This window comes from Mugil cephalus, chromosome 22 (genome assembly GCF_022458985.1).
Source record: "Mugil cephalus isolate CIBA_MC_2020 chromosome 22, CIBA_Mcephalus_1.1, whole genome shotgun sequence".
In the NCBI taxonomy this organism is placed as follows: domain Eukaryota; kingdom Metazoa; phylum Chordata; class Actinopteri; order Mugiliformes; family Mugilidae; genus Mugil; species Mugil cephalus.
In genome coordinates this window covers 14,629,361-14,642,343 of record NC_061791.1, presented here as the reverse complement: position 1 = coordinate 14,642,343, position 12,983 = coordinate 14,629,361, and the positions used below count along the sequence as shown (strand labels likewise).

Sequence of the window (12,983 nt, the reverse complement as noted above, 5' to 3'; positions counted from 1 at the left end):
TGTTGTTTTTGTTTATTTTTTCGAATTATCCTGAAGAAACTCTACCGGTCCAGTTGCCCTGTGTTTCAGCTTGTCTTTGGATACAAATCAAAGGGAGTCACTCATGAAAACACTGCTCCTGAATTGCCTCGTTCGCAGTCCAGTCTTTTCATTTGTTGCTTATCTGCTCCACAGTGTGACCCAATTACATAATACCCGTCTAGAGGCGACTGTGGCAGGACATCAAACAAAGCTAAGTTGTTGGTTGCAGCTCAGCTGTAGACCTTGGTTAACTAGCTAGCTGATGTTATTGTGTTCAGATCTCAAGATCATGAACACTATGGACTTGTCATCACAGACTAGAAGTTACCAACATCCCTGTTATTTTCCATATCGCTCTGAACAAATGTCCAACTTTCTCTAGAAGCTTTGTCAGATGGAGCCAGCTCTCTTTATGCGACGGCGTCCCAACTTAGACGGCTGGGACTACAATACCTACATTCAAACAGACTTTCTAAAAGGTCGACCAATCAGAATAGAGAGTAGAGAGCAGACTGTCCTAATCAGGAAGACAACAGACACAATACAGACTCTTTAATACCAGTCTGAGCAAAGTAACCAATTCTGTTGCTGTGAGTAGCTTCTAACAGTCATTTGAAACTTTTGAAACCAATGGAACACACTGACACTGGAAACTAAATTAACTGGCTTTAGCTGAGCTGCTACAGTATGGACACTTAAGGCCAGTTTCATGCGGTCATGTCAGATTTACTGTTTACTGCGGCAGCAGTGCGTATCTCTCCAGACTAACACCTCATGAAAATGTCACATGCAATTAAAAAGAGAACAGGGCGGCTAAAGCTCTAAATAATTCAGACAATGGAGCACAATCTGGAAACTAGCTCTAAATACAAAAAAAAGCAATGCACATGTGCTTAAAAGGTACAGTGTCAAGTTTTTAAAGGTCCCTTGTTGAGTTTTTAAAGTTGCCTTGTTGAGTTTTCATAAATTCATAATTTCAAAAGTAATATTTAAATTAATTGATTTTTTTATTTTTTTACACTACTGTAGGCTTAAAGTTTGAGGCGTATCTGTTCAGTCGTGGGAAGTGTAGGATCTATCGTGCTTGGAGCTTGATTTTGGGCTTTAATACTTTTGAAAATTCTATCTTAAAGCTGTCTCTTGAGTGTGACATGTAGATGTATGTAAACACAGAGTTTTTCTGTGATGAATGCGCTCTGGTGGAAATTAGTATCCTACTTTCCTGGGGAATTCATTTTTTTTCTCACTACTGAGACACATGAAAGTGATATTCTTCTGAGACTCACTCCGAGGCCAGCAGCATGGGTGCAGACGGATGTACCGACTACAGCTAATTATTCGCCACGCTAATTATTCCTCTCCTCCTGTCATTTCTCCAGCAGCGCACCATGTCCGAACAGGCACCTGCGAGGTGGTGGCGTTGCACCGCTGCTGCAACAAGAACAAAATCGAGGAACGGTCTCAAACTGTGAAGTGCTCCTGCTTTCCCGGGCAAGTGGCCGGCACCACCAGAGCTGCTCCTTCATGTGTAGATGGTACGCTACTGTAAATTAATAACTCATGGGCAATTTTCACTCCATTTCATTTATTAGTTTTTTTGCTGAAACTCCTTTTGACAAATGTTGAGGAGCAGGTTTGGCTGAAATCATTGATGAGATGTTCAATCTCATCAATGATTTGTGGTGCAATCATTAAGTTTAATATCTGAACGTTGCTTAATGACGTTGATGGATGAAGAATAATGTAGTATCAGTTAAAAGTAGTTAGGGTAAGCAAAGTAGTAGTTGCATCAGTGATAATGCCAAATTATCAAATGTAACTGTGGAGTAAGAAATACTCCTTTTGATCCCACTATCCTATCTGAATAAATTATTTTTGACCTGTATTAGCTTATCATGGCATTGATATATAATATTAACAGAGAATACTGAATCCATTAGCCTTACAAAGACACTACTGAACGTTTTTTTTCTCAATCACTTACAAATGAATGTGATGCTGTCCACTGCAGACTGTAAAATCAATGACCCAGAAGGTCTGTTAGCATGCTAATGTGCCAGACCCCCGACTCGGCTCGAGTGGCGCCTTCACTTTGGTCTGAAAAGTGTGGGTTTCTGGCTAAACTCTGGACCCAGTCGTGTTTGACCTATTCCTTGACATTTTAGTATTGACATTTTCTGCAAATTAGAGCTGTGAGCCACTGGCCTCCGTTTAAAGCACCACGGGTGATCTTGGGAAAAAAATGATCAGCACTTAACCTTTTAATTATTCTTTCTTCTACAACCAGGGATTACCTTTAGCTCCGCTCACTGTGAGACAATCTCCTCTTTATATGAAGATAAATGAACCTCTAGACATCCGAGACATCTTAAAGGGATCTGTCATTTAGAGAGACAGAAAATAAGAGCAAACTTTTCTGAAGGAATTTTCTATCAAGGGTCCTGTAATATCAAGAAACTGTGCGGTACCTTTGGACTTCAGTAGACTTTTTACTGGTGCTTATGACCAACATATGTGGTGATGAAAGTAAAGAAATCTTTAAATGTTAAGGATTGAATCCAAAAGGCATTTGAAGAAAGGCAACTGGACTTGTAGAAATTTCTTGGAGATGTTTCTCCACTCATCCACGTCCTACTCATCCTACTCATCCTACTCCACAAGTCCAGTTTTCCTTTCGTCAAACACCTTTTGGATTGCTATGACCTGACTGGCTGAGAACTTTCACAGACGGATTAAAAATCCTTAACACATCTAGGACATGTTGTTGACCGTAGGTGTAGTAGATAAGTAGAATACAGAAGATGGATTTGCTACAAAAAGATGCACGAATAAATAACATCTAATGGGAAGGGCTGGAGGTTGGACATTCAGAAGAAGCTCAGAGTAGAGACATTGCTCCTTTGCATCAAACAGAGTAAGTTGAGGTGGATTGGGCATGTGGTGACAATGTGTCCAGGACACCTTAATACCCTCAGAAGATCCATGTCCATTCTCTGATGAGTCATAGCCATTTTGGAGACGACAAGGGAGACCTACACAATATTAGGAAGATGGTCATAATGGCATAATGACTTGGTGTATGAGGCTACTACAAGCAGTTGGTTATCTCAGAATAAAGATCGGGAGTATTTGTTTTGGGTGGCTTTACTCATCATATTGTTTGTCTTTTGGATAAAATCTAGAACTTCTTTCGAAAGTTGTACATTGGCAAAACTGATAACTGGTTCAGATTGACTTGTGACCATTCCATCACTTGTCACACCAGTACATATTTACAGAATACACAAACAGTATACAATCAACTCTGGTCAAGTTGCCAGCAATTACACAATCTTCGATTATAATACTAGACCGTTAAATACACAACAGGCTTAAAAATGATCTGAAAGTTATACTGCACATCTACATCTATGTGTAATGTGAATATTTAATGAGGAGGTTCCATAAAGTCACATGTTGACAGTTAATCAGACTTGTCACGTTTGGGTTCCACTACTGCACTTCATAGTAATGTCACAACTATCCATCTCGTACACGGTTTGAATTTCCACACTTCACACTCATCCAGATTTAACCACACTTCCCTACTCACCGTGGTAAGAACTTTTTTATTTTTGATAAAAGAAAAAATTAATATTAATTAAGTGTGAACCCCTCAATTCACATCATTGATGCTGTATTTGGCAGCATGAGAGCCAAGTTAGGAGCACTTTACTACAAAAGAACATCTCTGATCATTTATGAATACGAGCTCAAGGTCAAAGCAAGAACTCGCAGGCGTCTTTTACAGCTACAGTTAAAAATATCATAAATACTGTAGATCAAAGCATAACTAATTCTTGCTCCCAGATGTTTCGGTCTAAGCTGCCCTCATGGTTTTAAAGCATCATTAACCGTTATGTGAAACTTACTCCATGCACTTTTGTATGTTTGGTCATCAATGCTCCCCATTTCATTTCAGGAGAAACCTTTGTGGCTTTTTAATAGCCGCTGTTACACAACCACCATCTGCTCGCAGTTGACCTGGCGCACTTTTTACACCACGCAGCAGCTATAACTGTGCCTGCGTAATACAAATTGATTCCCTCATGTCATAAAGTCTCCATTCGGTGCATTTTTCTCCAGCGAGGCTCCGCTGTTGTGTGTATAATAACCACCCTCTTCATTAGAGAGGACGCTAATGCTCGTGGATGGGGTTGTGGAACGTGGATAATGACCTCTGTAATATGCCAAATTTAAATGATGTCTTGTACAACGCAGCGGCAGAAGCTTAATGTTCTCCGTTATGGAGGCAGCTGAAGAGGTGCTCTCACTGCAGTTGAAGGTTTTACTGTAGTCGCAGCGGTTTCCAGATCCCATCCTTGACACCGATCAGGAGGACCCGGGCTTGCATCACTTACCTGCCAGAGCTGTCAAAATACGACGAGACTCACTGGCACTTTGAAAGATATTTACACATTTCAATAACAAAATTTAAAACTGATTAATCAAGAGAATCATTGTTGAAATAAATATTAGCTGGTCCTTAAATTAATTAAAACGTTGATTAAAATGTTTAATTTGTGCATCATATGTAATGATGCCATTAACCTAGAAGCCAGGCTAACTTCCCCCTGGCAAATTCTGGAGTGACTCCCTCGGGAACTCGTTGTTGGTCCTGCAAAGTCATTTGGGTGGGCTTTAAGTGGTGATGGACAGAAAACGGCCACGTAGTCGAACTAATCATCAGAGCGCTGTAGAGTTTCATTAGTTTACAGGAAAATGGCTGCAATTGGTTGTACAGGCGGTTGGAACGCGACTGATAATGAAATCCATATGGAGTGTTATTAGATTCTTCTGATAAGAAAATTAGTCTGGTAACACTACGCCAAGCTAGCAATGTTCATTTTGGCTCAAAAATCTTAAAACCATCTTTTTTTTAAATATGAAAATGAAAAAAAAATGCTTTAGAAAACCTCTAAGGGAAGATTTCCTACTATGGTACATAACGCAGAAGTATTACATTCACTGTCCTTGGTTTAGTTTCTAAATGTTAGCGTGCTAGTCTGAATGTCTGCTTCCCTAGCTGTTTTGTTGCTAGTTTTTGTCTAATTTCCCTGTGGGTTCATTTCATCCATCAATGCGATCATCTCTGAAGAGCTGTCAATTATACGACAGAATTATGATAAATAACATACTTTTCTTTTATCCAGTTAGTCAGGAGTTAGAATCGGCAGTTTTGGAGGTGCATGTGTATGAGTGCACAGACTCGGTTTACTTTTATTTGTGGCGAAGCCATTGAGAATAGCAATATATTCCGCTTTACTTTTATTTTTAAAAGACAAGTTTCTATAATAGGACTATGTCCACATACAGCATGAACAAAGACTTTCCTGAGTATTTGCTCTTTGGACACTGTGTGTTTTCTCTTAGCCTCAATAGTGGAGCAGAAGTGGTGGTGTCAGATGCATCCGTGCCTTGACGGGGAGGAATGCAAAGTTCTTCCTGATCTCAAGGGCTGGAGCTGCGCTACGGGGAACAAGATCAAAACTACGAAGGTAAGTCTAAGAAACGGGCCTGCTTCTCCGACGCCGTATTCAAACCTGTTGAATCTGAACCCACCACGGATCCTCAGGTCCTCAAGGTCAAGAGGCCGTGGCTTCTGTTACAGTCGTCTCCCTTGCTTTTACCTAAAAAACTAATGTTTGCAGTCGGTGCTCGGACCCTCGGGGGGCCTCTGATCAATGAGCTGCCGTGTCTCCTTAGCACTTTCAGGCCACTTTGAGCACCCAAACTGGCCAATTACTCACTCCAATTACCTGCTTTTAACATTGTAACACGATGCCCGTATCCTTCAGTGTGTTATGACGGCCCGTAGACTTCAGTTCTGTCTCTCTCCCATGTACTTAATTATTTAAACTGCCTGCACCACACCTGCCTGGAGCCGGGAGCCTGGAGCCTGGGGCTATTGATTCAGGGGTTTGTCGGGACCTCAAAACAGGATATATATATCTATACAGGCTTTTTTTTTTTTTACTTTGTTCTCCAAGCTTCTAAGAAAAAAGTGTTATCGTCTACTGATGGGATCAGATTTTAAATAATTATCTGATCTTGATCTCCTCCCGGTCAGAAAACTAACTCTATTCATTTCTGTTGTCTTCTTCAACACGGATGCCCGGAAAGATTTCTGCTGACAGAGACCAGCTCTGGTAACGTCAGAGGCTTCACAGCGGAGTCCAGGTGATGAATCTGTTGTCGTCGTTAATATTTTATTATTTTTCAGGAAAAATACAGAGAAATTCCCTGAATGAATCATTAATGTGGCTCATTATTATTTCACTGTCAAGCGGTGGATAGAGGAGAATGATGTGTATATGATCCCAACACACGGAAACAACCCGTTCAAAGCATCTGCATTACCCAGCAGATCTATCGCGCGCACTCCTGAACCCTGACAGAGAAACAACTTTCTTTAAGTTTCAAATCTTTCTGCAGGCTGCAGGGGGGGGTCACGCTTTCTTCTTCACCTCTGCCGAGCTTTTGGGAAAACAGCACAACATAAACTCGGAACCCCCAGTTTACGGTGACCTCTGTGGTTCTGTGTCACGCATTCACACACACGCGCGCGCAAACAAAGGAAACACCTCCAGGATTCGAAATGTAAACAAATCGGGGAACGGCTACTACAAAGCCTCGGCCACAGCGGGGAATACAGTCAATTCTGTAGCACATCTCAGAGTGATGAACAGTGTCTGACATGTAAAGGTGTCGAGTTTAAATTGCGTCTTTGAGGCTGATATATACTGAAATCCTCAAAGGCGACATCAGTAACCCGCGCTGTCTGTGATGATTCATACCAGGGGGACGAGGGAGAATAAAGGTTTAATGTTGGCTAGTGCACACTCCCTTTTATTACACAGCTGAAACTTCTCTGTAAGGTTATAATTTTTAATTAGTACTCATTGTGCACATACCAGAGTCTCTCTTCAATTTGAGCAGATGAGTCCGCAGTGTTTCAGTTCGAGGAGAGACGTCTCAGGGAATCTGCACTATGGAGCCTTTAAGGCTGCTAATGGACGCCGTTTCAGCTAAATCTTCCAAAATACTGACAATTATGCAAAAAACACAAAAAAGAGAGAGATAATCCCAAGGAAGCATAAATATTCTTTGTGCAGGTTTTGAATAATTTGGATAATAGCCATCCCAAAAGCCATCCTTTTCAAGTTACCTGGCGTAACGCATTGACTGTGGACAAACACATTGTGACATCACCCATTGAATTCTAAGCCCTGGAAAATGAGGTCTGAAGTGGGCGGAGCCCACGGTCGCCATGTTGGATGGGTTTTACTCCGCCCGACGGTCTTTTATCTTGTCGCGTTCCTTATTCTGTACAGACTTATGCAGGCTGTAATGGCCCATCCAATCACCTACAAAGTATATTTCAGAAAGTTCCAAACATGTGTCAGGTTATCCGATATGGAGTTAAGTAGTTTTCCAAAACTGTGTCTTTCTATGTGACCACTAGGGGTGCTAGATTTAATCGTTTTAAAATCAGACTACTACTAAAAATGTTTCTTATTAATTAATTTCAGATGTCTGTCTGTATGTATGGACTCTGTATGTTATTTATAACTTAGATTCTGTAAGGTTTTCTAAAGGACTCTAACGGTTTGGAATTTTAGCATCTGCAGGTATCTAACGCTATTAACAACTTAGACCTCTGGTTACATTTTGCTTGGTGAAAACAGTAGCACAGCAACAAAAGTAGTAGTTACTTGGAAAAAAATCCTGGAAAAAAAATTACAAACTACATGAAATATGCCTTTAGACATAAAACACTGGGTTAGGGTTGTGATTAGCACAGATAATTCTCTTTCATTTATAGCCAAAGATATCTGTTCAAATATTAAGAATTACCTACTGAGTTGAAAATCGCCAAACCAAATTTTGACCTTTCATAATTCCAGTTAAAGATATTTTTTTCATACACAAATTATTGGTAGCCAGCGATAGATATTGTGTTGAAGCACACAAGATCAAAAATGTTACACTGTGAGTGTTAACCAGGTTTAGCAGTACAATTTTTGTCATGAAAATTGGCTGTGGCTGAAAATTGCTGTTTACAAACTACTTTTGCTTTGGCACCAATCTGCTATATTTCTGCAACTCCAATACAATAAAAGCACACACTGAGTTTTTATATGTGACCAAAAATAAGAAGAAATATCCCTTATTCCAGAGGCTAGAAGTAAATCGGGTGGATCTGCAGTCCCTGTGCTTTTTTGCTTTTGCTGATTTTACAAGTAAATCCACACCAAAAAAAAAAAAAAAAATCTTGACTGTGCATCTTTAAAACAGCCATAATATGAAAAGCCCTGTCATGGTAGTTATAACACAAAACATATTGCTGAGAAGGACACTGCGGTGTGCCAATTACACGGCTGAGTTCCACAAACACAAGCCCCGCACCTGCTGTGTTAAATCTTTCCGCCAGCCTTACTTCAGGAACCCGAATGGAAATGAATCCATTGCCACTTAAATTAGCACTTGTCAGCCACCAATTAAACCAACGCCAACACCCAGGGTAGGCTCCGCGTTTTCCTCTCAGTATTTTTAGCATTGTTTCAGACAGTCGTTCAAATACTGTTAATGATTATCCCGCCGCCCCCCTGAGGTGAAACGCGGCGTAGATCTATCTCTGAAGACATTTTCTCTTCTGACAAGCAGCGGCCCGGCTCTTTGTCTTTCCAGCCTGAATTTATTCTCAAATTAGTACCACATTAATCACAGTGACAGCTCAGAATGTAAATGACCCTGTAAAGGGAAGAATTCACGGCGGCCTGTTAAGCGAAGAGCATTGTGTTGCGGCGGTCGAAATTTATGGAAGTTCTGAACCCCGTGTTTGATATGATCCTGGCTTTCTTGTCAAGCGGCAGCCTGACGCGTCTTGGATTGTTTTGCTTTTTTGCATAATTGAGGATGATTTATATGACACTATGCACTGCCACGCCACTGCTCTGCCCTGTTCTGTGTCAAACAGCCCATTTGTGAATTAATCTAACCGGGCTGTCAGAGCTGTCTGTTTCCTATCAAAAGTTCAGCTTCAATAATGGGGCCTTACAAGTCCGCCAGTGGGTTCCCTCAGTCCGTCAAGCCTGCGTGGCGGCTGACAGGCGGCGAGAATCGATAGCGGACGTCATTATGAAGGTTGTTATGTTATGTTCCTCGAGAGTCTTTTCCAAAATGTACTTTTAGAGGAGCAGAGCAGCTGCCAGTCAGCCACCAACTTTCATGACAGGCAATTTAATCTCAAGGAGAATGGAGGTCTTCAGAGTATCTGACAGCAGAAAAGTAGGAGAGAAAAAATCCTCAATGTGGATCACGAACCCAACTCACAAGCCTCCTATATCCTAATTAACATACGACATAATACACATGCAGACGGAGTAGGACGTTACGTATTTGGAACAGGGATAACCTCTCATGTAAAAGAATTTCACTGGTGTGTTCACATACTTAACATTTAGACTTGTCTTTTAACTCGTCACAATTGATGTTCTTCATTCAAAACTGAGTGAGGGAGTGAAGTCTTCATTCTTTTTATTAATAAAAATAATAAAACCCTAATTATAATGATCCAACTCAAAACAACTGATACCATATCAAATCATGCATTTGTTTTTATATCAGCCCGCCATTACGGTAATAACGCGGATGTTGGACTATGGTTAGGGTTAATTAGTTCATGAACAGGAATATTAAACATAATGCTGTTGAAATGTGGCATCCTATGGACAAATGTTTATAAGATCCAATAAAGCCAATTAATAATTAAAACAAATTTATAGTAACGGTTAACTTTCAATTTAACTCTGCTAGCTAGCGCTTATAAAATTAAGCTTCTTTACGTTACGTCCGGAGTCGTTTCCTTCACGTTTTGACCAACTCTCTCAAAATAATTTTAAAGTTTCACTAATAAAGTTTCCATGGTCTGAAAAATCGAGAGCACAAACATCAGGTTGTAGATGGTGGCGGTAGCGTCAATTTTCACTAGTGAACAACACAAATAGCTTCACATTAGGCGAGTTGTCCGCGCCGTTTTCTCCGTCAAATTAAATTCACCACAGATCAAGTGAGCGGCCGGCGTATGTGGAGGGGAGTTGGCTTTAGGGAGGGGAGGGAGGAGGAGACGCTTTGTTTGGGATGGCCAGAAATATTTCTGATTCGCTATGAGACCACAGCGTAGTAAATCAGACCCTGGCCATAGTATTGTACGGGAAACCACAACTTACTGAGGCGCTGGAAAACAGTGTTTCCATTGTAGCCATCTGCTCTGAAGAGGCTTCGCTGAGCTCTTGTCTGATTACGGCTCTGCTGACCAAGAATCAGACAGGACTCATCATGAGAGTCCAAATACTGACACTGCCATTTTGAGGTCAGATAACAGCAGGACTCTTGACCTACCATAGCAGCTGTGCTGCTGTGGTAGGTCACTGCATCTTATTCGTTTTTTTTGTGTTTTTTTTTTTTTTAAAGCATCCATTTTATTTGGGCTCTCTTTGCTCACTGTGTTGGTGCATTCTGCTCAAAACAAGGCGCTAATCAACGTCCCTGATTATATCAAACTGTTGCTGCAGTCCTACACTGAACATTTTAAGGTGAAATTTCTTGCTCTTAGCGATGAACCCACAAAGAAAACCCATGGAATTCCCCTTTGCTCAAAGGGGCATTTTGGCCTCTTTCAGCTCCCATTTTTGATTTGATGCTACGCAACTTTAGTGTTTTGCTTCGATACACAAGATATTTACTGTGGAGATATTCATCAAGTCTACAAAGCACATTCATGATCCCAATGGCGTTAAACCATTTAAATCCCACTACTGGTAGGGTGGGTTTATCCATCTTCGGATAAACTGCCCACACGCTGTTTGTTTCATCCAACACTTCTATGGGTTTTTTCCTCTGCGGGTCACTGGAGGGGGTTGTAGACTTTTAGTCATATTTTTTGAAAGATAATGAGTTTTCTTACAGTGGCAAACATAAAAACAGCAAGGTTGGGAATGGGCTTAAGCAATGAATAATGCATTAAAGAGTTGCTTAGTAAATATCGTTGACATGTCAAACAGTGTAGGAGAAGGTTTTCTGTTGATAAAGTTCGGTTTTATTACTTTGATTTGTCCGTTCAACTGTTGTATCTGTATCAGCACGCAGATGTTTTGTGATTTTTTTTTTGTTACACCACTCAGACAGACAGCGGCAGACCTTCGTCGACGGTAATACCCTGAAATATATTTAGCGTTGCTTGTGAGCTAAATGTCTTTGATGGTGGTTTGATGTTGACAAGCTTTGATTTCATGACAATTTTCTTCTGACACAGGTGAACCAACTGTTCTGGTTGCGTCGGATCATCAAAAGGAGAGGAGTAATGAAAAGGACCTTTTCTGTAAATAGAGACATCCTTCCTTCTGGACTGCAATTAATCTTTGGAAAACTCTGACTGCTTCTTCTTGAACTCTATGGACATGACAAAGAGAAGTAGATCCTATTAAAAGCACTGATCATTCAGTGCTCCATGTGAAGGACTCCATATGACTAGCCTTATCGGACGAAAGGATTTAATCTCTGACATTGTACTGCTTGTAGTGGAATACAATGGTAAACCCTGCCTATATGTTCATTTCTAGACTAATATGTCCTTTACAAGGGATGTTCTTCGAGGGCGAAGCGCAGGTCAGTATCTTGTATAATCATTGCAAATATTGAACAGAAAATGTAATTCCGTTTTATCAGTCCGTTGTGTTTTTCTTCTCAAACAAAGTGTAGTTTCAAAAAGTTCAAATAGAGGTGAAAATATGTGTCTTAGCAGCACATATTCAGGGTGATTTTCAAAGAAATGCACAACCACATTCATCATTATCTGTGTATTAGGTGTTCCATTCAACCCAGATACTGCTGAGAATTTAAGTACCGCTGGACTAAGCCAGTGCTCAAAAAGGTATAAACAGATCAAACCTGCCAGGTGTTAACCGACAGAAAGCTGAATCCAGCCTTGGTGTACTTTTCCTCTGAAAATCACTCTACCATTTCATGTCACTTCTGTCAGATTAGGTTTTTTTTTTTGTTGTTTCTTTTTTTTTAGTTTTGCAGTTCTAGAGTTCAGATTTCTGACAAGTGCTGTGTCAATTAAATACGGCATCTGGTCGTCTGCTAGGTGATGACAGTGAACGTTCCGCAAAACCTTTTTCAGCTAGTTACTCAACTCTGATTGCTGACCACCTATCAGTAGGTATCGCTGACACTTTCTTTGTCTGTGTAAGTAATGGCATCAGTAATAAACTATGGTTGTGTAACTAAAGCCTTGTGTCTTTTAACCGTGTGTGAGCCATAAATAATCTTTTTCCAAATTGGTCTAGAATCTCAACCACAGGCAGTATGAAGGTGGACGGCCGAACTGCTTCTCAAAAGTGAAGCCAAATCAAGTACAGCTCCCCCTGGTGTCTGGCTGCGGTATAGGTCATAAGCTCCACCTCCTCCGTGGGACTTGGGCCGAACTATAACACTAAAATACATGTCACATAATTATAAGGTAGTTATAATGCTGATACATGTTCAAGGGTCAATTTTTTTGGACATTTCAATTTACTTGCCATGCCAACTAAAGCGGCCCCGTGGGATCATGAGAGTGAAAATAAAAAAATAAATAAGTACAGTGTATTATCCAACATTGCCTTGTAATTGATGGATTTACACATTTTAGCTGGCACCATCTCCAAGAAGCTTTTAATTTAGGCTTATAGCCAAATTCTACTAAATGAAAGTCATTCCAAATTTCTGATCTATTTAGCTGACACCAGCTAAATATAAGTATGCTAGCATCATAAATGTTAGATCAAATCTCTACAGACAGTAGACAGACTTACGCATTGCTCTAGGCTCTTGTCTTGTTTCTGTCTTACTTCAAAATGTATGGGAAATGGTTGAGT

At 40.5% G+C, this 12,983-nt stretch overlaps 1 protein-coding gene across 3 annotated transcripts in view; it reads left to right on the top strand.

The window, feature by feature from the left end:
- Positions 1-12,344, top strand: part of LOC125000255 (chemokine-like protein TAFA-2) — a 64,328-nt gene extending 51,984 nt beyond the window's left edge. For all 3 annotated transcript variants that reach the window (XM_047575668.1, XM_047575669.1, XM_047575670.1), the window contains 4 exons: positions 1,401-1,556; positions 5,434-5,558; positions 6,184-6,240; positions 11,378-12,344. In XM_047575668.1, the coding sequence (XP_047431624.1) occupies positions 1,401-1,556; positions 5,434-5,558; positions 6,184-6,213 (311 nt within the window). In that variant the 3' untranslated portion in view covers positions 6,214-6,240; positions 11,378-12,344. The remainder of the gene's footprint in view (positions 1-1,400; positions 1,557-5,433; positions 5,559-6,183; positions 6,241-11,377) is intronic.
- Positions 12,345-12,983: the final 639 nt, after the last annotated feature.